This window comes from Pollicipes pollicipes, unplaced genomic scaffold (assembly GCF_011947565.3).
Source record: "Pollicipes pollicipes isolate AB1234 unplaced genomic scaffold, Ppol_2.1 Scaffold_3447;HRSCAF=4054_pilon_pilon_pilon, whole genome shotgun sequence".
Classification (NCBI taxonomy): domain Eukaryota; kingdom Metazoa; phylum Arthropoda; class Thecostraca; order Pollicipedomorpha; family Pollicipedidae; genus Pollicipes; species Pollicipes pollicipes.
In genome coordinates, this window is record NW_023596297.1 from 16,940,714 (window position 1) to 16,967,529 (window position 26,816).

General features: G+C 52.2%; 1 protein-coding gene across 1 annotated transcript in view; it reads left to right on the top strand.

Moving 5' to 3' along the window:
• The first annotated feature begins 11,996 nt into the window (after positions 1–11,996).
• The window catches only part of LOC119092206 (uncharacterized), a 37,322-nt gene continuing 22,502 nt past the window's right edge, over positions 11,997–26,816 (top strand). Inside the window, exons 1-2 of the mRNA XM_037215183.1 lie at positions 11,997–12,059; positions 12,240–12,430. Coding sequence (XP_037071078.1) covers positions 11,997–12,059; positions 12,240–12,430 — 254 coding nt within the window. The remainder of the gene's footprint in view (positions 12,060–12,239; positions 12,431–26,816) is intronic.

Here is a 26,816-nt window from a genome sequence, read left to right on the forward strand (position 1 = left end):
CTAGCTCTTCAGAATGACAACCGCTGGATGGCCGAAATTAAAGCAATAGTAGCTGTACAACTTTCGCGCATGGTTTCCGAGCCAAGGGAAACGCGTCATTGTTCTAGGTCAAGTCCTGCCGCACAGTGCCTAGAGACGCCGTCAAACAATCAGAAAGCTCGAGGTCATGACCCCCAAGCATGCAGAAGCTTGTGCCGCTGTTCAATGCTGAGGGAACAGGCCTGTTCGAGTTATAGATGTTTGATATCGCCAAGGTTAGGGTAAAAGTGAATGAGTGATGCACTGCAGCCAGGTTGTACACGCATCACTTTAGCAAATATCTTCATAAAATACTTTATGGTTGATTTCCGGGTTTTTTCTCAGGAAAAGTTTACATAGGGAAGCCAAAATGATGTAAACTATTCATTCCAGTAGCATGATGCACAGAATGCGCATCGTTGGTCCAGCTATTTGCAAGCTCGTGCATCACTCGACCTGATTGCGGCAAAGAGAAGAACCCCCTTGTTTACGATCGCGGTCAGGGCAATAAAGCTCCTGATGTTCTCCCACCAATGTCCCTCCGATGGACAATTTCGAACACTAAGGTGAATTGCAAAACACACGAGTTTGTTTTTCGACATTAATTGCGCAAGTGTGTGGTAATGAGGTTAATTGCGTTTTCTTGGACCCAGCTCTCCGTATCTGGTGTCATTCAACTTTTCGTGGCCGGTAGGAGTACAGCTTTAGTGCGCGAACTACAATTAATGCTCCTTAAGTAAGTCCTTAAATGAACTAGAACCGAAAAAACCGTGATGGTCTGCTTCGTACCCATGCCATGTGACTAGCCTAGCTGGATGCCCGCCGATCCTGACACCAGAAGTATTTCAGATTGGGTTAAGACTTACGTATGAAAAATGCAATTGGCTATGGGCACCTTTTAAAGTTGAATAATGAAGTACTCATGTTGTGAGCCATGTGCATTCATGAATGGGATTTCACGTGCAAATAGTCTGCAGCTGCTCGAAGTTGAAATTGCACTTTAAATATGTAGGCTCATTCTAGCTTAGACAGGTTTTTGATCTAACCAGTAAACGGGACAATCAGTGCAACTGCTTCTGATCTAGCTCATACTGCACTGCAGTCACTGCCCGAGAGCAGCAGTGAAGTGGCGAACTGCACCAAATGCGCGGTGAGGTGGATGCTTCACACGTTCACTTCGCATGACTTAACAACACTTCTCTCAAGAGAGCATCACGCGCTGTTTATTCGGCCGCACTCTGAGTCAGCGTGCCATCGTTGGCCAGCTGTGCATTTTATCCTTGATTAGTTCACGAGAATGACATCAACAATTCCGTTCTCATATGGCGTGCTGCGTGGTTGGCAAAATCACGTGAGTGTATTTCAACAACTTATTTGCATGACAATCACTAAGTGAGCCTTGCGTTTCAAATTTTGCGACCATGAACACTGGCTGCAACATCAACTACCTCTTCTCACGCTAGTATTTTGTAATGTCTGCATTTCCTCATCAACGGCCTAATAATCCCTACACTTCCACGTGCCTCAATCCTATGGCCATTTCTACATCGTGGCGTGCGCGGACACTGCGGTGCGCCACATCCGTCTCTGACGTCACCTCGGCAAACGAGCCTTAGTGCCGGCCACAGCGCCCGCCTCTGCATCGTGCCCACCTGGTACCTGCCTCCTCCCCTCCCCTCCCTCCCCCGTTGTCCAGCGCCCAACACTGTAATTTACGGCCGTCTAGGGCTTCCTGACGCCTAAAAACCGAGCAACACATGGCCTGTCACCCACCTCCTTCCTGGTCATCCGCACGTGAAGACGTACCAGTGCGGCATCGTGACATATCATCGGCCGCGGCGTCGGTTCGCTCGATAGGGCAGCCGGCGCCTCGACTTATTCTCAGCTTGCCGCGAAACCAGTGCGTAAAAATGCCCTTTGCCGACTAACTGACTCGTCTGTATGGCTTCTGCGACAGCTAAATGATGGTCTCTGTGCCCACCGTGTGGTGTGCCGCCACCCTTTCGCGCGAGCACTGCAGCCAGCCTGCGAAGGCTCTGCTCGGTCAGTATTGGCGTCTGAGGGCTCCTTCGACCTCGCCGGCCACCATCTAACGGCGTCCTTTGTGGCGTGTGTGTTTTGGTTCCCGCGACGGCTGCGGCCGGCCCGCACATCCGCTGCGAGTGCGTGTGACGGCTGCTGTGATGATCTCCGTGACGGTCTCTCCGAGTGTTTAGCGTAAGCTGGCCTCCGTGATGGTGTCCAACACTGCGCGCGTGCCTCCGACCGTCGCGCTGCCCCTCCCCAGCCTGTTTTGCCCTCGGGCGCATCTAGGTCAACAGGCGGCGGTGGAGGCAGCTGCCTGTGGCCGCGGGCGAGCGTGGTTTGTTTGCTCACAAAGGCCCGGCCGGCCGGGGCTTGCTGTGTACTCTGCTATCGCTCCGGTCAGCCCAGCAAACAGGCCGTCCGAGAGCCTGTGTCAACCATGTCAGCCGTGAAAACAGGCTATCGAAGGAACACGACCGAGGCGTCGGCCCGTCTTTTGTGTTTACGTCGGGGGGCATGGCATGAGAGGCGGGATAGTGAAGGCGGTTTCATGTTTGCATGCAGCCACTTGGTTTTTATTTTAGTTGGCATGCTGTGTTTGAACAGCTTGCAAATCTATTTTCCGTGGTGGAACAAGTTTCCGTTTGCAGGCTTCATCGCAAACGAATGCCATCAAATAAGTTGGGGTGTCTCTTATCATCCAGTAGATCAGTTCAGATCAATTATCTTCAAAAAACGTTATCAGTACCACACATCGGTAATGGGGAACCTTTCCGATGATGACTTAAGGGAAGTATGCTTCGAATCTTTTTCCGTGCAACATCATTAACATGACGTAATTTGCCCCAAGTTGGTGAATGCCTCATTGTTTCAGGCCCTAAGTCTGTCCACTGCTCTGTCGTCGGCTCTGCTCCCGTCTCTATCCCTGAATCCATCCCCGGCTATGCCTCTGTCCCTGGTCGCGTCCCTAGCTCCGCCTCTGGTCCCGTACCCAGCTTCGCCCCCGTCTCCGTCCCTGACTTCCTCCCTGACTCCGGTGGATCGTCAAGCGACCGTGCTCCAGCCGCGCTCCCGACCCCGCTGGGCGGCGCCGCCTCGTAGAGCCGAGCCCCGTCGGTCCCGGCTAACGCAGTATTCGTCGGTTAGACGCTCATAATTGGAATGAAAAGCCCGCAAACACTGTCTGCCAGGCCGACTATTAACCCCGGTGACTAAGGCTGATCACACAGCTGCTCACGTATGGAAATCACTTCCCTGTTTCCCGCGTGGATGCCTCGACGCGATGCATAATATAGGCGCCCACCCAGCGTAAATATATAACCTAACCGCTCAGGCCAGAAGGCCGAGCCCTCCACGCGTGCGGCACGAAGTGACCTGACCAGTCAGATCAGCGCAGTACCCATGGCGATCCAGCGCCGGTGTCTCGCGGCCTGGCGGCGGCGGCGGCTGGCGGTCGGCATCGGCCGGCTGGGACCAGCCGCGCCCGGCGCCGACCGGCGGCTCAATGGCCGAGAAAGTATCTGCCAGCGCTCTGTTTGAAAGCCCGTGGCCGCCCGACCAGCTGCGTCCCGTCGTTCTCCTCCCGCGGGCCCCCTACCGGCCTCGTCATGTGCTCTTCCGCACCCACCCTTTCTGACTGCGTCGCTCTCCCTTTATCTATACTCGCTTTTGTCGGGTGCGCTCTTCTCAGTTTGCCGTTCTCGAGATGTCTCCCTCTGCTTGCCCCTTTTCGCTCTACGGCTCTCTTGCTCTCTGTCTCTCCCCTCTTTCTCTCTCGCTCTCTCTCTCTCTCGCTCTCTCCCCCTCTCTCTCTCTCTTTCTCTCTCCTTCCCACCCGCGGTCCCTCTCTCCCGCCGCTCCTCGCCCGCGTCTCCTTGCTCGCCGCTCTTCCCGCGCTGCCCCTCTGTCGCCGCTCTCCGGCTCTCTGTCCGCTCGGCGCTCTCTCACGGCACCCTCGGCTCTCGACCCGTCGGCGGCTGGATCAATACCGACGCGCGGCGGCGGCGGCGCGGCCAGCGGCGCGCGCCGCCGCCGTCACTGTTTACCTCTCTTCTGACGGCCGACGACTGGTGACCGACGACCGACGACCGGTGACCGACGACCGAAGACCGGTGACCGACGACTGAGGACCGGCGACCGGTGACCGCCGACCGACGACCGGCGACCGACGACCGGTGACTGAGGACCAACGACCGGCGATAGACGACCGGTGACCGAGGACCGGTGACCGGTGACCGAGGACCGAGGACCGATGACCGGTGACCGAGGACCGGCGACCGGTGACTGAGGACCGACGACCGGCGATCAACGACTGGTGACCGACGACCGGCGACCGGTGACCGGTGACCAAGGACCGGTGACCGAGGACCGAGGACTAGCGACCGTTGACCGAGGACCGACGATCGAGGACCGGTGACAGAGGACCGACGACCGGCGACCAAGGACCGACGACCGACGACCGAGGCCGGAGACCGGTGACCGACAACTGACGGCCCTAACTCCCATGACCAAGCGTTGGCGCGCCGATGATTGAGCGCCAGCCAGACTAATGATTCATGGGTGAAGGACGTAGCCAGTGATGGAAGGTCGGCGCCTGGTGACCAATGACCGACGAGTCAGTGGACGGGACAGCTGAGCCATGTCACCGATCGTAGATTTCCTGCTATTGACAGCTCATTAGCGGCGGCTAAGAACCTGGGACGTGTAGGCCAAAACACTCCTGAGTTACCACATACCAAATGCCTTTGACCATACCCACAGCCCACAAAGTATAGAACTGAGCAGCGATGGTTCATGATTGAAACCGGTGGCGTGTGACCTACATGAGGCAGTTAATCAACGATCTGTGATGACCTACGATTGTTGACGATGCTTAAAATGGCCATTTTCCGAGACCTCAAGCCACCGACCAGCCGGCGACCACCCATGAATGACGACATGGGGATCTCAGGCAATGGCTGACGAACGTCACGTAACGACAGAAGGCTTGCTGAATGACGCCTGGCGTTGGCCGTCCGACGATGTGCGCGCCATTCCAGCCTCCACCGGACCCAATGACCCCTCACATCCCCGCCAGCTGGGCCAGACACGTGACAGGCGACCCCATCAAGGCGGCCGCGGCGCCTCGCGGCGGGCGCGGCTCGCGGGCCGCGCCACGGTCGGGCGCTTGCAGAGTCTCCCCTTGCGCCAGGACCGTCGCTCTCCCGGAGCTGTGCCGGCGCTGCTCGGCCCGTAGACTGGCATGCCTCTCCAGGAAGCGCTCTTGGTGCGGTCGTCAGCGGAGCCGGTGGCCCCGTGGAGTAAAGCTTCGCCTCGCTCCGCGCGCCCTGTGGGGAGGTTGCGACTGAGGCCGGGACCGCCGCACCATATGATTCGCTGTCCCCCAGAGGCGGTTGAGGTGCGTGCGGTTCAGCGTCGTTTGTTTCCTATGTTTGTGGAGCTGGATGACACATTATTTATGCACCTGTCTGAGCCAGATAACTATGTTGATGCCTTGATAACGCCTGTCGTTTGTCGGGGGTTATGAGCAAATGTCTGATGGTTGTTTAAATAAGTTAGTTTAACGAAATATATGCGTGCATCCGCAGCTAAAAATCCAAACGTTATAATTGCAATAAGCGTTTAATTTGGTTCCATTCAAATTCAATTCAAATTGTATTGAAGCTGATCCAAATTGGAAATTAATAATTTGACATCATTTTATCAATTTTTGAAGAAGATGATTATCTACCAGTGAGTTATCGTGCCCGACGAACGCCAATGGTCACTTATTTTACATTTTCTCAACTTTTGTTTCCGGCGACCAGAGGAAAAATAGCCTGAGGTATCTTGAGAGTACCGATGAATTTAGCAGAATTGCCAATCGTCGGACAGCTGACGACTAGCTCCTCTCTACAAGCCATTAATGGCTTATGACTGACGTCAGAAGACTAATGACTAGCAACCAATTGCTGACAACTGACGTCTGACGCCTGATGGGTGGCGACTAACAGCAGACGAAAGACGCTTGACGACTGACGACTTTCGCTCGAAGCCCTGCAGTAAGAGATAACGCTTCAGAATATTCCGGAAAGAAATGAAGCAGAAGGTCGTGGCTCATCTTCGATTTAATATTAAACGTTGCGAAAATTTAGCGGTTTGCCCCTATCAGCGCGGTCTCCACGCCCACAATGGGAGGTTTACCTTCAAATGCCGCTAGTCCTGAACAACTATGGCTCACCCAAACCCAGACCAGCCTTCTCACTTCGTTGCACGCGACCTGCAGCGAGCTTGACATCGGCGACCGGGCGTTGCAGACTGGCCACAGACTGCAGACTGTCGACGGGAACTCCGCCCAGCTCGGCGGCTCCACCAGCCTCTCGGCTGACCTCGTGTCACCTCCACCCGGGTCCGTCCAGCTGTCTGCCGACCCCACCCCTTGGCGGTCTCCTCCAGTCGGGAGCGCACCACATCGCGTGTTGGCTCCAATGCCGGAGAACGCCTTATGCTCACTGTCGGTCAGGCTGAACGCCTGAATTTCTCTTCCGGTTCACAGCTGAGCTGCATAAGCTTCGACCGATTTCACCGCGACTGGACGCCTGATTTATCTGTTCGGATCACGGAACCGAAACCCGTAAGCTGCAGCAGTTTTGTTCTTATTCTCCTTCCAGGCGTTATTTAGCGGAATAAGCCACGAAGATTCGTTTTAGGCCCGTTGCGAGAGGTCCATCGATTAAGCTTTGAGACACAATCAGACTGAAAGGGCACCCCTGGACCCATCTGATCCCTCAGAAGGCGGCAGGCTGCGGGGACGGGTCGCCGGTCCGTGCGCGCGTCTCAAGCTGCTGCCGGGGTGGGGCGGTGCTGCTTCGGACGACTGCGGTACATTCTCTGGCCGTGCCGCCCCCGCCGCCGCGCGTCGCCCACGCAGCAGCGGAGGCCCACCGCTGCCGCTCGATGCCGGCCGGGCGCGGCGGGCCGGCGCAGGCACCAGTTGCTGGCAGCGAGCTCAGTCGTCGGCTTGCCAGCGGCGCCGGCGCCGCCGGCCGCCCCGTCAGGCTGAGGTCAGCCAGCTTGACCTAGCCCCGTCAGCTCGGCAGGTGAAAGGAGACGGCGAGCAGACGCGGGGGCGTCGAAGGGGGTTCTTGGTGTATGTGCTGCGCAACATGGCTCTGGACTGAGCTGGGGAACAGAACAGCAAGCTGCTTGAGTCAATAAAACACATCATGACATGATATATTAGCTTTAGTCATCGTTTTAAACTATTGCCGCCTGTGAAACGTCAACAAGGTCATCTGAATGTGTCATAAGAGGAATCATAAAAACTCACGCTAGATGAAGAACTATTGAATGCCTGTTTGGAATATAACTATGGTCATAAACAACAAAATGAAAGCTGACACAAAATGAAGGCAAGTAACGAAATAGCAAAACACCTGCAGACTATATAGAATATCCAAGGGCATGCAACATAATGTGGAAACTGCAGCAATTTTATACAAGCAAAAAAGTCACAGAATTTGTAACCATTGTATTCGTTTTAGTTGTTGAAAGCGCCAGCCACCCAAAGCCTGTTGTAATCTTACTGAATAAAAAGAATACGTGGAGTGGGCGTGGCCAACGTGTTGTAAACGTCTGATCTGATCTTGTGTTGCTGGATAACGAATGAGAAGGGCGGAATGTAGTGTTGTCGTCCAAACGTGCTGCAAATATTTTATAATAGGACAGCAGCTCGTCGCCATAACCAAGCAGTGTTTCCGTCACAGGCGGGGTGAAAGCGCGTGTTGCGATAAAGGACGGGAAACAAAAATAAAATGGGCATGCTGGAAAACATCTATTTCTCACCATGACATTAGCAGGCATGCTTAGTACAGCCAAGGTTTTCATGCGTCTTCAGTTAAAACATATTTAGCTCAGCCAAGCATACATACGGAGAAATCCTTCAGATCTTACGATAATACACACCGCTTTCCAGAGATTTTGTTTTCTAAACCAGCGTCGCCAGTTTTTTGTCCTAGACGGCGGTTGTCATTCATCATGCAGTGCAAAGTTGGCCCATGTATAAATGTGATCTACCCACGTCTTTGCGGTTTTCGCTCATACCCGTGTCGGATTCATCTGCTCGTCAATGCCTCCACCGTCGCTGGCCGGGCTGGGGTGATTAAACAAGGATCTAGTTCGGTGCCAAATCTTGAATGCACCGAGCATAACAAACACGGGAGCAAGACTAATGGTTTGTTGCAATGACTATCACTACGGGGGTGATCCTGTTCTGTGGTCATGTACCTGTCCGTCATTTGACGTTTAAGGTTTTTCATCATTTGGTCCCATTGAACCAAATACGTAAAGGTAGAATGACGAACTGCTATATGTCAGCGAAGAACAACGCCTCCTGTTTCCTGAGTAATGCAATTGCGATGGGCCTGGCGACAAACAATGGGCTTCGTCTTATCTGGCCCATTTTCCATGCATTTCAGATTAAGTACCTTATTAGGTTCCTGTAAAATAATGCTTGAGTGAAAATGGTGGTAAAAAAGCAAAAAGCATTGCTGGGAGTCTGACTTAAAACATATCGGGACACAAGGCGACCCGACCGTCCGCTCGAGCAGACTGTTGTTGAATAGTTTGGAAGGCTGGTTTCTCTTGTAAATTACTGCACTTCCGAACTTCACGTATATATCTATATATGTATATATCTATATATGTATATATCTATATCTATATCTATATCTATATATATATATATATATATATATATATATATATATATATATATATATATATATATATCTTGTGCATGCAATAATGAACATCATATATACACGACATAGAAGTATATACACAAATGGGAGGTCCAAACCACTTGGATTATGCACTTCCACCTTAACCAGGTAACATATAGGTTGGTGACCTCATGTGACCTTGCATGTGCGACGGACCCTGGCTGACACAATGTAAAGGAACTTGATGCATTGCACCAAAACTGCTGGAGACAAGAAGAAAGGAGGGAACATAAAGAGAAGAAAGAAGCAAGGAAAGGGAAGAAAGGAAGATATAAAGCATAGTTCAAAAATTACTGTCCTAGGCATTCTGGCACACAGAAGCACAGCTTGCTATGGCAACCTTCACTAATGACGAAATTAAAGATCTGGATTTGTTTATCTTACTGCCAGCACCAGCGTCCACGTATATCGTATGATTGGCTCTGATTGGCTCAAAGTTAAACCGGTCGGTGTATTATACTAGACCAATAAAAAAAACAGGGATGGAGCACAAGATGCTGCCTGTGGACCACATAAACAGTGTTTTCTGCGGAAGCCCTGACACCACCATCCGCCGTAAAATTGCAGATCGACGACAAAATTTTACGGTGCGAGCTTAATGTGCCCCCATGCTCAACACGGTCCGTACTGCCCTCCGACACCTCCTGACCTTAAAGGGAATGTTTCGCATTTGAAATATTGAAACAAGTATCGGATGCAATGCACCAAACTCATCTCAAACTATTGGTATACTTTTTAAGAGAAAAAGACTGTTATAGACAGTATAATACTCTGTAGATCATGTTCCTCAGTGCGTTGTGGTTTAATAACGTCATCGTAACTTGCACAACATTGACTGAGAGCCAATTGAAGGTCGTTCTATCTGGGAGTCGCGCTTACGAAAGCCAGATATGGAATGACAGGATTTTAATGACGTTATCATGACGTCAAGAATGCCAAGGTGACTTTGAAATACTCTCCTCGATATACCTCTCCCCATTTTCGCGGGCGTGTAGCACAGAAACTAGAAGGGCTTATGTCTCAAGAAGGGCAGGGCCGTGAACAGCACCGAAATGTCATCAAGATGACTATTTTAGCTCATATAAATGTGGAACACACCCTTTAAGCATGGCCGCGCGTCGCTCCAGGAGTGGAGAAATCGGAAGCCAAGCGCTCGAACCAAGTGAGCTATATGGACGGACTAGACTTGGTAAAAAAATTCTTAGATGGGTATTGAAGACTGTCTACGTTTTGACAATAGTAATTTACAAGACAGCGTATGTTATGAGCAGAAGGAAACCTCTAGTAGTGCTGCCATGTATCTGAAGCTAAAAACAATACATAGGGCAGCAATTCAATTCAGGAAGGAAACCCATACGATCCCTTTAATGACATAATTTTCCATGAACGCACCTGGCATCGAAAGCGTTTTCTAGGGTGTACAAGTATGATCATTTAACGGCCCTTGGCAATCTTATTGTCCCTCCTGCAACGGGCCGTAGTTATTCCAGAAAATCAGAGGGAAAACGATAAAACACTTCTCATTTAGCCGGCGTTTCGGGTTGAATATTCAGGAACATTTCTTTGAGCGCATTTGTTCTGGAGTTCAGTTTGAGAATAAATAATTATTCAAAGGTTGTCCTCGTAAATCTAGTTATAACTCACGCACCGTTTCTGCCTGGTAAGCCGCAAACACACTTTATCCTATTCATGAGAAAAGGCACTACATGTAAGCAATGCAATGTCCATGTCAGCATGTCTCAACCTTGAACGCTCCCTACCGTCATTACATTCGAGTCTGGAGTCCTACGATCTCCAGTCCAACATCCAAACCTCTTGAACTAATGAGCAGCACTCTTGTCAGTTAGCATCCGACCGAAGGGCCTCAGAGAGGCGGAGCTCCCGCTGACAAACGTCAGGGGACGGCCCGAGCGGGCCCCCACCTCACCCATGGCCCCGCCGGAGCCGTGTCGCTCTGATTGCAACCGCCCGCCCGCTCAAACGGACGGCGCCGCAGCCGATTCGCCTGAAACCCAATCAGCGGGGGACTGTGGCGTCGGCTATCGCTGAGCCAGCGGCGCCATCCCTCATTACGGCCGCGCGGCGGTGCCGACGGCGGCCACCAGCCCGAGGCGGCTCCGCTGGACGCCGTCCGAGTTCGCGACCGTCGGCGACAGCTCGCCGCCCGCGGAGGGCTCCGACGTCCGCCGCCGGACCCGGAGGCGGCACCGCGGTGTCTGGCCGATCCGAGACGGACCGGCGCGGCCTGCGCTTGACCCCGGGCGGCGCGCCGCCGGCCAGGCGCATTGCTGCGACCGGCGGCCCAGGCGCGACCGGACCTAATGTCCGGCGGGATTCGAACTTGGAAACCCGTGCTATTATTGCCGGATCATAATTGATTGTGTGGCTGGGCTGACGTTCGGTCTGCCGGCGTGCAATCGCTGGTGGGGGTCGGGTCCAGCGTGTCAGACGGCAGCTGCTTCAGGCAGCTGCGCGTGCCGACCGCATGACATTTGATGTGAGAGCGAGTATGGCTATGGTCGCTGCTGGCACTCACTGATGGGCACATATTGCTGATATGATCGGTTCCGTAGGTCAGTCTTGTTTTGGTAGCATGTTAAGTGGTCATCATTTGAGTTTTGCCAGCGCCCATCTAATATAGCCCATGTTCTGGTCATCCTTTGGTGCATGTTTCATGTCGTGGCTACTCTGCGAAAAGTCCAGCGGGCTAACCATTTCCTCTGCAATGTTTCACACCCAACCGCTCGCATAGACCTCTGCCTCCGATCCAGCCGCCCCCCCCCCCCCCTCCCCCCCCCCACACGTCCTGAACGCGACCTGCGACCTTTGGCGCACGCAGTCTGACCCCTGACCTCCCGCCGCAGCGCAGCCAGCATGAACGTGGCGATGGACGACTACAACCGGAAGCTGGAAGGCTACGAGATGCGACGGTTGCAGCGAATGGGACCGTCGGGCGCCAGCCTCACGCACACAGGCTCGGCGCGCGAGCTGCAACACATGGGCTCGTCGCTCTCCAGCAACCAGCCGTCCAACGCCTCGTCGCCGCCGACGCTGCGCATCTCGCCGGCCGGGCTGCCGGCGCTGCACAAGGGCGGCGCGGCGGCATCGGCGGCGGCGCACCGCCACCACCGGCCGCACAGCCGCAGCTCCGCCCCCGACACAACCAACGGCTTCGGCTCGCGGCTGCAGCGCATGGGCTCCTCGACCACCGACTCGCCGTCGCCGCAGCCGCAGACGTTCGTGTCGTCGATGACGGTGCCGATGGGGGCGTACCGGCCGGCGCCGGCGCCGGCGCACGGCGGCAGCGCCGTCCAGCTGGCCGGCCTGCCGCCGGGGCCGGCCGTGCACCGCGCCGGCTCCCACGGCCGGCTGGAGGGCGCGCCGGCGCCGGCTGCGCCGCACCGCGGCTCGCGCGGCTCGCGCGGCGGCTCGCAGTCCGTGCTCACGCGCATGGAGTCGGGCGAGTCGGAACCGCCGGCCACCTCGCGCTCGGCCTCCACCTCGCACCTGCCGCTGCGCAGCACCTCCATATCGTCGCTCAACTCGTCCGAGTCGTACCCGAGCCAGGAGCAGCCGTCGCACTTCTCGCTGAGGTCGCACCACTCGCACCACTCGGTTCGCTCACTGTGAGTAGCCGCTGCGCCGCGCGCCGCACCACCCGTACCACTCGTTTCGCTCGCTGTGAGTAGCCGCTGCGCCCGCCACGTGCACTTGGGGCTCAAAGCGCTGGACGGTTTTGTGGAGTGCTTGAGAAGAAGTAGCCCATCTATCACACTGCGGGGGAGTTCTCGCCTCCGTGGCACTGCCATCAGCCCCCTGCCCCCCCCCCCCCCCCCCCACCGCCCTCTTGGCCGCCGGGCTTGGCTCTCACCCGCTCTCACCGGGCGCTCACCAGAATGGGGCGGCTCTAGCCGTGTGCTGAGCTCGGCTTATAAAAGTCAATACGGTTCCCGCCAACCGACCTCTTCCGGGAATCCTCTAAACAGGTCAATGACGGGTGCAGGCGGCTCTGCCGTAACAGAGTCGGCGATTAATAAGCTCTCGGTTTGGAGGTTGGCGCGGACCATCGTACCCACGCCATGTCACGCGCCAAAACGGGGCGTGCTCGGCCGTGCTGTGTCGTAGTCGGTAGGCGGGCGTTAGCATTCGCGTCAGGAGAATGGCGTTGGCATTGGCGGTGGCGTTAACATTGTGTTTTTTTGGTTCTGGAGCCATCTTGAGAAGAGGATGGACAAACCAAGTCATCCACTTAGTGACATGTCTGGGTGTGAGGGCTGGTGCAGGCGTGGGCTGTGTGTTCTCGCCTGACGACACCATGGGGCAGATGTGGCTTTTACAACTATAATATGTCCATGAACGAATTACGTAATGTCACTTTTGGACACTGTGGCAATGCATCAGTGCACCGGCTCGCTGCCCACTGGCGTGTCTGCCAGGCGTACAACGGCACCACTGACCCCAAGACGGGGAAAAACTAAGTTATTCCAATCTAGGCCCGGTGTTCAGTAGATTGGAGTGGAATTGTAAATTGCTCCCTCAGGATTCGATGTTGGATATGTCTCGTCGTCGCCTGTGGCCCTGTGGCAGGTCAAAACGCCGCAGGGCCTAATTGCAATCTTGGGTGGAGAATGTTGGATGACACAACATTTATATTGGGTGCAATTTCCGGGAGTAAAAATGCAGCCAGGCAGCTGTTGTGGACTTAAACAAAAAGTGCAATGCAAAATGAAATGTCACGGCATTGCATCCTGAGATATTACATATATATATTGCATCCGCGTTCGAATTGAAAAATCATATCTTCCGTTGCGAGAATAAGCGAAATCAGACAGTGATCTGTAGGCAATCGATGATTGTGGAACCGCAAACCGCAAATCGCAAATAGTTGACTTCATCTCTGAAGAATCTTTTCTTGCCGCATTTGCAAAAGCATCATCAACATTTAAAACATTGATATATTGCTAGCTATCCTCTGAACCATGGCTAATTATCGCTGGCCTCAGTAAGCTGTGAAGTAGGCGGAAGTAGGCTTATAAAGCCGTGTAAATGTGTCATTAGCGCGCCAACCATGACCAGGAATGCACTAGCTCTGAAACTGTTAAGTGAGTGGAGGCAAGCATCCAAGTCTTTCGTTCATAAAACTACGCCTCAATGTGGACTAAAATGAGACAGCTTATTTACAGACAGTTTGCTTTTGTGTTTGTTTGTTTAATGCTGTGCAGTGGCATCCGAATTTCCAGTTCCTTTTGAAGCGTCCATTTGCGTATTTGGACTCTAAAAACGTACTCATAGCTTTTCTGGTTTCGGAGCAGCGTCGGTTTTTGAGGAGCACCGCACTGCGATCCACGTCTGGCGAGGGCGGCTGGCAGCAACCGACTATGCCGCAGAACGCGTGCGGCGGCCGTCTCTGGTACGCTAACGGAGCCACATACCAGACATGTGTGCCCAAGACGCATAAAAATAGACACCATTGAATCAAAAATTGAGCAAGAAACACGACTATTTAAGGTCTGTGTCACTTCAAGACATGGTTTCGTATGTGTGGTGTTGTGTAAAGCTGAAAAGTGCGATTTTCTGGAAATTTGTCCTTTGACCTGGCATAATGTGGTGATAACATGACATGTTAACCTCATAACATAAAAACGAATGCTAATCGTTAGGTGTCGCTAAAGCAGACCCCATCAGTGTGGCTTGCTAAGTTCTGCTTTTATTAGTTTGGAAACGCCAATGGGTCGTATCCTATGTTCAGTCCACGTTATGAAAAACGGCGAATCCGGACAAGTGTTAAAGAAGCTGATTAGACCATACTCACCTCAAGCATCTCAACATTGTACAGGCGGCTTACTCATCTAATGATGTGTCTATAATTTTCACCGAAGGTCAATGAACGATCACGTTAAACCACATGAGCTAGGAGCTAAGGTGTTCCAATGTCTGCCTATGGAGCACAGAAATTTATATGCATTCTTTATCCATTATATCATTTGTCCATAATGTATAGCCATGCCCATCTCCAGATCACCCTGCACGGACCAGGCTGATTGCCAATTACTGTAGGAAACCTCAGTAGTTTTGAACAATTCGCGACACTGGACAAAAACAGCATGATATCAATCACTACATTTGTCAAAGCACTCAGCCAATACTTCGTGCATTCGATTGGGTTACGCGCCCTCCGTCGTGTCATTTGTAAATTCACCGCCTGCAGCAAATGACTGCGTGTTTCACGAGGATTGCAGCGGAATTATCGCCGATAACACGCGAGGAGAGAGCCCCAGCGTCTGGATAGCAATGCGCAGGCTGGGATGACTGGTAGGTGAGCACGTTCACACTTCTGTTGCATCCATACTTACGGATTTCTCCGCCGTTTTTTGTTTTCTTTAGCTTTACGTCATAAGCGCCGTACCCTGCGCAAATGGTGCCTAAATTTACGGTCGCCTCAGTCTCGAGAGGAAGACATGTATGCATTACAAATGTCAAGGTCATGAATATGATCATTTGCAAATGATCTGCTGCTTCCTTTACAGCTTGAACCTAATTGTGTGGTATTCTGATTGCGTCGTGGTCTTCTGGTCTTCTGGAAATCATTCTACCATTGTAGTCGGTGACCTTCGATGAAAGTGTTCGGAATGGCGTGCTCGGTGCTCCCTTTAGAAAATGACACAAAAATATACCAAAACTCATGTGCCGCCAAAACCAGTGACTGCGTCACTGCGAAATTGGCCCAGAAGTGCATGATTTGTGTCCATGTAAAAGCACGGGGCTCAGTTTAGGCCATGCAGAATATTAGGAAACTAAGTACACAACAGCAGGTGCACGTCCATGGTCAACGCGGTGCTGAAATTGTGGGGCATGCAGTGCTAAAACGCAAATTGAGAGCATGAAAAACTTCCCAATGTCAGTCTGCATGCCTCACGCTTCCCAACGATGGCAGCATATCACAGACAAGACGCATGCTCAAGCTGCCAAACCGCCGCTCAGGCCGTATACGTATATGAACTCTACGTCTCTGCTCACTGGAGCCAGCACTGCGGTGGTCAGCTTTGTCAAATTCATCAGGCGGAGCAAGAGGCAACTGCGCTTGATATTTAAAGGGAGTCTCCCACCTTTCAGGCATATTTCGAAAACATTTTCAAGTGAAACTTCGGGAAAAGTTGCGTCTAAAGATAGCACTGGGTATTACAACCGTAGCACCATAGCGTGACGTGCCACACACCGTCAAGACATGATGAGGATATCAGTATTCATTATTTTCGAGTCCAAATGCGCTGTCCACGCTTTGTAACAGCACTACCTAACGCTATTATGCTTCCTCCCTGCAGTCACGACCACCGTCTTCTCGTATTTGTATTTCTATTTGACATCGGCTGACACTCCACATACATGCGTGGCTATTATGTGTCATTAGTCTGAGAGATATTCCAGCATGTCAAAACCAACTGAATGTGCTAAGGGATAAAAAACACACAAACGCATGCACGCAGAAACAGCCCTATCGCACAAAAAAGCCTGGCAGCGCGCTTAAGGCTTGCTGAATGTTATAATGATCGTTCCCACCTCTACTGGTGGGAATAAAAGAACGTTTGTGATCACCCCAGCGGCAAGGGCCTGTTACCGAGAAGCTGGTTGTCTGAAGTTTGATCCAGTGCGTAACATGGATCATGTGATGCTCCCATCACCAAAGCTAACACACGCCGCGAAAAGATCAACTATGGTGAACACCACAGGGAGGGAATCAAAGCCGTAGAACAAAGTTTCGTTGAATTCTTGAGATCATAGCTTTATGCTCGCATATATTTTTGTCCAACAAAGTGTTTCAAGCTTTTGTAACATTTATTACGCACATACTTTGACACATCAGTGTGATGCAAACATTACAGAACACACAGGTTGGAAAAGGCAAAGTAAATAAGATACATTACTCTCATACTGTTGAGCAGGGAACCAAATAAAATTTCTCTCGCAGGGTCGGCTACTTCAAACCGAAATTCCAAGCTATTCAGAAAGGTTTCGACAAAGCTGGCATTACGTACCAAATCGTATGCGTCTGATGTAACAATACGTCAAAAGTACAAGAAAGGTGGGACGCTACCTTTACGCGTTATAGATGAAGTGAATCCCTCCAACTAACAAAGAAAGTAAAATTACGCTATTCTCGCAATAGTAGGCGTGGGAGTCATGCGTCACTAATATCGTGACTGACTGACGTCATATCTTCGTGCACGGAAGAGGCCTCTCTAAGGCTTATGAAGGTGTGTAATGTATTCGCATTTGTAATTATCTCATTAATCTAAAGGGGGACAAAGAGAATAGCGTCAATAGAATGACCAGAAGGCAAATATTCAGGAAAAATAAACAGGACCTGGAGAAGTATGACGCAGCCTTTGGCTCGTTTTGCCAGGAACGGTGTCGTGCCCTACAGTGAGCACCTTTGAAGAGTAGGAAGGGATAACCTGACCGAACTGTGTCCAGCCCAAAGCAATGAACACGGGCAGGGGTAGCGAACTATGGGTTATTAATGCGTCTTGTTGTGGGTTATTAACGCGCCTAATATTGTAGTGTGATATCTTTTTGTCCATCAGCTACTTCCGATTCGGCTTTGTTGGTCATTTTCTTTTCCTTTTAGTGACCGATTCAAGTGAGTGACGTGCAGGCAATAGTTAGGTAATAGCTCTTTCACTTATGGCGTTGGCATGAAGCAGTCTGGGCGAAACGTTTTCTTGCCTCGGGCACTAAAGAACACAAATATCACGCAACGAATATACAACAACGTAACGACCCTTGCAAGACCTTCCTGGAAAGCCTCCCTATCCTTCATTTTGATAAACGTGTTGGTTATTGGCTGTTGCTGTTATGTAATGGCTGTGGCTGTTAGCAGCATCCATAAATAACAGGACATGAATTACGGTTTCGTTTGCAGCTGCCACCACTAATGGCTGCTCTTCCCTCGCCATCACCGAGATTACAGCTACACTCGATTGTCACCGAGAACAAGTTGTAGATGTTCGCGGTGAGCGTCAGGAAGGGCAAAGTGTGACGAATATATCTGGCAGCCATTTTCCCACTCCCGACATTAGCTCATTTGGAACACGACAAAGAGCAGTAGTTTAACTGCTGTCGACGGCAGGCATCTGTAGAACTGCGTGCTTGTACAACAAAAAGTCCGGAATCGGGTCAGTCGCTGTATTCTGGCGATCGACGGAGAAATTCAGAAAGCAGCGCGTACATCTGCAGCCTGTCTTTGGATTGTTGGTGTTGGATAAGAAGCGTTGTTTGGCCCAACTGTCAGCATACTATCTCAGCCTAGGATTGTGCCTACTTGACGAAAGAACTTCGATTTTCGCATGGCTAAGTGCTAAGTACCGCATCACTTTTAACGAATCCCCTGAAAGAGATGCTTGCACCAAGAAAAACACTTCCTCACTATATTTGACGCATCAGTGCAGGAATGTGTCAAATTTTGCGTTGCATTTACAAACAGCTGAAGTTGCTTGCCCTCACCATATGGTCATTTCCGTTCCTTTCAGAGTGAGTTTAAACTAATACTGTGGTTAGTTAAGAGGCATGCAGGGGGCTCCCGACAGCAAGTCCCGCCAGCTTCGCCGGTTTCGCCACCTCGCGCAGCGTGGGGAGTTTCGTGTGGCCCTCTGTCGATTTCAAATCCGATGTACTAGAGTGAAAATGATCACAAAAATCGCGCCGTCGTCCGAATATGATTCACAGCGTTTCCATGGTGATAACAATTTTTGTCTCCCGACTCACCCGTTTGACATGGTCAAACAAGATCAAATGACATTGTTCAGGTCATCTTTCGTGAGATACGTTAGTCATGAGTTGGTTTGACTAAGTCAGAGAATTTTCTGACTTGCCTCCAAAACTCACTGCGAGATCGCCTTAGATCAGTCCGTGATATTCTTTGGCATTGGTTATGGACGACTCTGTTTTTCATGGAACCTTCATGCATAGTGGTCATCTCGGTGTACTAAGCAGGTTTATAGGCATCACGTACGGCTTCAATAAATTGTTAGATAAGCAAAAAAGGATGTGAGCTCCTGGCTTCCCGAAAAAATTAGATGGGAGTTCTCAAGCTGAAAATATCCCACCTTGATTATGCCAGAAGGCAAGAGCTAAGCGACGTTTATCAAGGATGCATTGGCTATACTCAGAAAGCTTAGCTCGATGTAAACAGTGCCTGTTTGACAACGTCGTACAACCAGTACCTCCTGGGATATTGAAGATGAATAAATGTCAGCATATGAACTCTAAAATCATGATGGCGAAGAACAGGTTCAAGTATTTTCTTGTTTGTGTCAAGATCATAAGTTGTTGACTTGATGGAAATTACCCTGAAATTAGCAGGCGGATTGCAAAATGTTTCGTACTCAGGTGGACAAAACTTAGTGATGGTATGCTTAACACCCCGAGAATTTCTGGGAGACCTTAAGCTTAGAAATGTAAATTTATAGACCTCACAGAACACTTTGGAACACGTTTGGCCAGATTGCTTCACAAAATTTTAAGTTTTGAGCTAATACAGTATAAGGGCAATCCTGTTTTGTCCAAGTTTGTCTTTGTTATCCAAACGTTTATAGAATGAGTGGTGTGTATATTTCCTGTGGCGATGCCAGCGCTGTCTCCAGTGATGGACCAAACTGGATAACGGGAACCTGTCAGCCAAGGGGGCCCCAATTCATCGCAAAAGGGGCCATGCTTTTTTATTCGGATGACCTTATTGGCTCCGGATCCTATTGTGTTGTTTTAGGGTCCGTTTTATGATTCACGAGTCTTTCAACCTTTTAAACTGGCAGAATGTAGGGCTTCTCAGCCTCCGGGAATCTCGTCGCCTCCAGAGGGGGAAGGGGGCATGGCTCAAAAATCTCCGCCTGACTACGTCATTAAATGCTTTAGGCGTCCGGCTCCAGCTATGCACAGAGACGTTGTGCTTCGAAGCTCTAAAATCTGTGGAAGCTCTGAAAAGCTCTCCCATCCTAGCGATGCATTCCCTAGACATTCGGGAGTTGAACTTGAACGACGCCGGCGAGCGGCCGCTCCGCGCGGCGCGTCAGACGTGGCCCGCTCGCGCCGGCCGCACCGTCAAGCCCTGCCGCCCTTCGCGGCGGCCCGAGCACGGCAGGTGTCACCGGCAACTGCTGACACAAGTGCGCGCCGCGGGCCGGCCCCTCACACCGCGCTCTCTGCAATTAGTCGGCCATCAGCCCGCCTGGCTATTCCTGGGTGCGCAGTAATGGCGGCCGACGGCGGCGCGCGCCCAGGGCACCTCCAGCTCGGGAGACGGCGCGGCGGCGACGAGCGCGGCTGGCGGCTGGCGGCTGGCGGCTGGCGGCCGCTGGGCCCGGGGGACCTGACCTGGGGAGGCTCTCGTTTGCTGGACTCGAACCCCGGCTCGTCTGGTTTATGAGAGTGCTGCAAGCTGGCGCTGTGAGTTAGGGCTCGTCGGGCTGCATGGGGCTGGTTAGGAAGGATTCTTGTCGCTAGTGGGGTTCCAGGCAATGCTTCGGTCCCTGGAACCGATCGTTGGGTCTTACCGAGTTAGTGACGCCATGGCCGGAGCTCCAAAACTTTGCCAACTAGCGTCGTCCTGCAAAGAGGCTTCGAACACGCAGAGCTTTGCACGGCAGGCAAAAATAGTAGCTCCGCCTTCGCTCCAGCCGCTGCTCTGCTTCATCGCGAGACGCAGCCAGTCTGGCAAGCTGTAGTTGCGTAATCTGCCCTGGCGAAGAAGCTGTGGCCGTGTCATTCCGTTATAAGTGGCCCTAAGACGCAGGGGAAAAACGCATTTCCTCTGTTCTGTACGGAGAATAGCCGGGCCGTTACAAGTGATGCCACCCTATTTAGGCCCGGATGAGGTGGGCCGCTAGCGGTCAGGTCGCCCGATGCGGCGCCGGGACGACGTATCAGTCAGAGCCCTTTGTCCGAAACGAGGCCTTTACTGCCGACTGTGTTGGTATGTTGAAAGTATTTTACTGGGCACTGGGACCGCAGGGCTGCCGAGTCCCCCCACCCCGCTGATGGGGGGGGGGGGAGGAGTCATCAGCAATGAAGGCCGGAGTTTGTGCCGGAGCGTTCGTTATTGACATCCGAGAAAACGGTATCCTGGCGCCTCCAAGCTTTCTATCTATATCGCCATTCGAAGCGATTCCATTCCAGCTCCGGCACACGAGAAACATTACCCGCGCGCTTCACATCACTATTTCGAGCAAACGCATTCCAGTTTTGTCACGCGAGAAACAGTGCCCACGCGCTTCCAAACTTCATATCGCTGTTCCAAGCAAATACATATCATGCCGACACCCGGCGTCACGTTTCAGCAATTACTACTCTCTTTATTACGGGTGATAGAAATGAGCAGGCGTTGCAGGGCTTCCCTGGCTGCGAAGTTCTGAGAGGCTCTGAGCTCTGAGCGGTGCGGTGTTCCCGGCGTCTGCGGCGCCACGTCATCTGATCGGCGGCCGCCGCTCCTCTGCAGAGCACGTCCTCCAATTCTGGTCAGCGCCTCAATGCCTCGGAGGCGTGACCCATTGGACAGCGGGTTGGACGCGCCTGTCGACCCCACTCCCCCACTCTGCTGGCTGTCCATCTGAGGTCAGCGGCGCAAGCGGTGTCGCGTCACATGGCCCATTCGGGCTCAACGTCCGTCGCGCTCTGACCGGGCCGACCCAGCGGCGCCCAGCTCGTCCGGTGCGGGACGTTCGTACCGGGATGGCAGCACGGTCCTGCCGGTCCCGGACCCAGCGCGCGTCAGGAGCCGGATAGGCCCGCAGGGGTGGAGCCTCTCTCACGGCGGCTGTTCGACGATGATTTATGCGTCTCTGAAGCCACATGAATTAGCTGCTGGCTATTCAGACAGCAGTCCGCGCCCGGCTGTTCGTTCCGCCGAGAGCAGTCGAATATGCAAATGGCAGATGTATCTTAATTCTCGCTTTCAGCGCATTAGACGCCAAACAAACAAGAATATTCGTGAATGAAGGAATGGCTTGGATGTTCGGGCGGACCCATACGTCAACACGACGTTTGCATTGAGTAGATGACTGTAAACCCTAGCGATGAACTGGTCGATGACTGACCTAGGGCTGGAATGTTGATGTCAAAGCACTGAACAGACGGAGCAGAAAGTTTAAGGATCCCAGACCATCTTAAAGGGGTATCCCAACTTTTGGTACCTTTCAATTATTGTTACATCAGACGAGTACGATTTGATCAGCAATGCAATGTTTATCGAATTATTTCCAAAAATCTCATAATTTCGATTGAAGTAGCCGATCCTGCGAGGGAAATCTCACTTCACTCTCTGCTCACCATTATGAAAGCAACACATTTCCTATGCCTTGCTTTTCTAATGTGTGCGCATTGTAATGCTTCCGACACATTAATGTGTCAAAATGTTTTCGTAGTAAATGCTAGTGTTTCAAAGCTTGAAACACGAGGCTATTATTCCGCGAACTCGACGAAACATTATTTTATGTCTTTGATTTCTCTCCTACGGCGTTCACCACAGAGACTCTTATCGAAGCGCAATTTGGCTTTGGGAATGGGAGTACCAGATGATCCACGTGATGCTCTGGTCTTCTTAAAACAACGCGCTTCCCGGTAGAATGCCCTTGCCCGTTGGGCCGATCGCAAACTTTCTTTTACAAGCACGAGTAGAGGTGCGCACGATGGTTGTCGTGACGACAGCGGGTGCGACAGCAGGGAAGAAGTGTAGAGTTGTTAGAAAGCGTCGACGACGTAATCTGGACTCGTAAATGATTGACACGTATAGCCTTATGATGTCCTGAAGGTGCTGCAGAGGCACTACCCAGTGCTATTATTAGACGTAATTATTCCTGAGGTTTCGCAAAAGCATGTTCTTGAAACCTCCTAAGAGTTGGGACACCCCTTTAGATAAAGGTTGGAGGGGGGGGGGGGGGGGAGAGAGAGAGAGAGAGAGGTCATACAGCATCCCAAGGGCCCGAGTGGGGACATCCGGGAAGAACTGCCCGGCCAACTGGCTAGCCGGCTAATGTCAGCCTTTCAGGTTAGCTCAAGTGGTGGAGCACTGAACTCGCAATCAAAAGACCCTGCTTCGAGTCCCAGCAATTCCAGGGAGAGAATTCGGGTAGCCATGCATGCTGGCTGAGCGCCAATTATCATGCTGTCGTTGTCATGACCCGGCGGGGATGACCCGAAATGACTCACCAACTTGACCTGACCACGGCCGGGTAGTTAATTGCCCGAAAAGTCGCACGCGTACTAATGCACCAGGCGAAGATGATAGTCCAAACAAGAATTAATCCATCCGTGATGCAAAGCTCTCGTCTCTATCCTACCGTAAAACCATACTGATTGTTTGCTTAAGGCACCTGACACAAATCATACAGACATGGCCCTCGGGGGTGGGGGACTCACATGGTTGTACTAAATATCCTAGGCGTATCAGCCTCTGACCACTCCTAGCGCTTTCCAACGCGCCAATATTTTTGCACCATCCCCACTTTCGGTGAAACGTTCCATTCTCTCTGTCAACGTGCATGCATTATGCATATCTACTTCTGCTATTTTTCCCTTTGATCTCAGGCCGTATTGCTGTTTTTCTTCGGCCGGGCCCTGACGCGTCCGGTTAGGTGGTCGGTGGCAGTCGCCGCTAACCGAGCCAATGCCTCCTGACCCAATGCGCCGGCAGAGAACGTCGTTACGCCAGCCTATGACCCCTGACAAACGGCGTTCGGCGGTGCGCCCGGACGTCAGAGATCGATGGTAGCGCTGGACGCTGCGCCGCAACGCATGGGAAGTGCCGGTACAGCCTAAGCAGCCAGGGATTTTACGGGTGGCGGACGGTTTGGAGAACGCGGTCTTCGAACCGACAGTGACGGGTCAACCGGTTTACTGTTCGTCCAACCAGGGACAAGGTTGACGTGCGTTCGGGTGGTTACAGCCTCCGTCCCAAAATCTTTAACCGCTCGCCGAGCGCTCTTAACTGTGCGGCGAGTCATTTCAGCTTTGAATACGAAACAGGTCAAATCCCTGGATAAATCCAGTTTAAGATCATTTAGTGGGATGTCAGTTGGTCGTATACTATTTTCTATGTTCACTCAACTAATCTGCTAAAACCGCACCACTGATCGCAGCCACTCGATGATGTAAAAATCACATAACCATAGTTAATTTCTTTGGTGCAATGCAACTTCACTGAGTGGTCATTGACGATATTCCGAGAGTTTATGCTGAAAATAAACACCCTTCAACGTACTAATTTGTTTCGAGAAAACGAAGATACTAAAACATCATGCGATATATGTATTGTGAAAATCGTAGGCACTTCCAGTAGCGCTGATTGTCAAGAGTGGAACGTGGTTAAACTACCATCAGGACGCGGTATTAAAAGGAAACGCTCGTTTTCATATTCACTCAATGTGAGATCGTCGAAATGTGCAACCAATGAGCTCAAATTACGTTTCAAACGCTGTTTTACAAGATCAAAATTAACGTTATGCTAGTCACAACTGGTGGCGCGATTTATAGTCTGCAATATTGATGGGATTTTGATTGCGATGGATTCAATTCTCACGCCATGTCACGCTTCGGTGACGAATGGACTGGCTCGTGTGAAAACCTTCGGAAATTCAACCAAATGCCAAGATAATATAGATCCTGATGACAGCCACATGTATTAGCGTTCGTGGCGTCGCCTGCGTTTGAACGCGATTTATTCCGGACGCCGTGTGTCAGCACACTCTGTTTGGGGCACCTCTGCATCAAGCCAACCACATGCCTGCGCTCCGCGTGATCCGTCTATCGTCCGTATCAGTGTGCAGTGTTTGCAGTATGCGCCCCATGTGCGCGCTATTTTCACAGAAGTCGAATGGTCGTTTCAGATGTCGAAATGGCAAAGTCATTTCGAGTTAAGGCACACCTCCGGCGTATTGAACCATCTGGGGAATGACGTCATTACTTCGCGTCCTCGCAGGGCTTGAACTAACTTCTAAGTAGGCTTCTATGGTCGGTCATGTGCGCGCTCAGTTTGAAACTCATTTCAGTATTTTGATGAACATGATCGAGACTACTTTGGGCATCTGGGTGCGAGATTTCATTTGTGACGAGGCACCCCAATGAAGGTATGCATATGACTGATTCTGTTTAAAGGCTTCTTCACCGTGCTCCGCAAACAACACGCGCTTCATTGTCCACAAAAAGTGAGGCTTGCCGACATATACCGCAAAGCGCTCGGTATGATTAAGGACAATTATCGTTGACATGGTAGCATAAATGCTATATTTCACGTTCACGCCACATATCTGATGCCCCACTGACACAGATAGCGCGGCTCGTCGTCGGTCCACTGTCATCCCCCTTCGTCCCGTCTTCGCCCAACCCATCCCGCAAAGCGAGCGGCGCCGGCGGCAGGCCCGTAGGCGCTGCAGCGGCCGGCAGTGGCTGCCGACAGCGCCTAATGACACTCGCGTCTGCGGCGGACGGCGCGGCACTGCAGCGGCCATTGATCTGTCGCGATCGGGCGGCGACGGCGATTATGGCGCGCCTCGGCGAGGAGTGGCGCGCCGGCCGACGGGTGACGCCGGGGGCCCGTTTGTGTTGCGGCCGGGCGGCGGCGCGCCGGCATTCCCGAGCCTGGGCGGCGCCGGCCCGCCGGAAAGCCCGGGCCAGGCCGGCGCAGAAGGTCGACCGGGCTGTCTGCGCTCTGGCGGGCAGCCCACGCCTGTGGCGGGCTCTCCCACGCGCCGCCAGACCTGGCATTTGTTCGTCGTTTCGTACGGCGAAAATGAGCAAGATGTGAAGTTTAATCTCCTTCCTCGATGGAACGCCCGCCGAGCTGAATGGACGTCCTCCCTACGTCGTATACATTCAGGTCTTCAGGTCGCCCAACGACGTCGAAACCTGGAAGCCTTATACCACGGTCCTGCCTTAATAATTCCTGAGCCACTCGTGTTTTCAGTCGTTAATTATGATCCATCATCAGCGACGGGCGACGCGTCACGGTGAAACTCAGTTCATTTCCGAAAGTGCCGCTGCTTCATGCTGACCCCTGCGCAATCCAGCATGTAGCTCATAACGCTTCCAGTCCATGAATATGCGCCTACTGGCACTTGTATAACATGAGCATACCCATCCAAATTGTTGAGTTCCAAACAGCGATTTAACACACGGTTGCTAGAGAATGGCTCTGATGTGCGCACTGCACATTCCTGTAGCGAGTTGTTGACACACGGACTAAAAAAGAGATCACTTCTTGCTGTGACCTACCGAAATTTGCTGCGGCATTTTCTGGACTCAATGGTTTTTTGTGTAGGGCAGCAGGAATCATAGCAATGCTGACCGGAAAATGTGAAGTAAGCGCGGTAGCCGTACCTGTGGTACCTGCACCCGTGGTGCCCGTACCTTAGTGTACCCATTTTGAGTGGTGCCGTCAGCAGGACCACTGATTGAGGCCGCCACGCCAGCCATGTCAAACTTGCGGTGCGGTACAGCATCGCAATGAGTTCTGTCATATGTACGGTACAACATGGCAATAAGTTCCGTCATATGTGCGGTACAACATCACAATAAGTTCCGTCATATGTGCGGTACAACATGGCAATAAGTTCCGTCATATGTGCGGTACAACATCGTGATAAGTTCCATCATATGTGCGGTACACCGTCGCAATAAGTTCCGTCATATGTGAGAAGGAACCACCATTTGCGACATGCTCCGCACCACACAATAACCAACGTCTTTTGATACACGACGCGCGTTTGGGGACAATGGCCTCCCTTTATGAAGAACACTTGGTAAGGCTGGCAGAAATAGCACGCGAGCTGCACAAACAAACCCGCAGCTGGCCCTCGCCACGGCATCAGCAGCTGGCGTCCAGTCTGGCCCGGCTCCGGCATGGCGGCGAGCATCGGCGTCCAGATCCGGCGACAACATGCAGCAGCCGGTGGTGACAGGCTCGGAGCCAATGGTGCGGCTTGCCAGACGAGTTTGACTGTGCACTCAGCGCGTCCTACCGGGCCCACT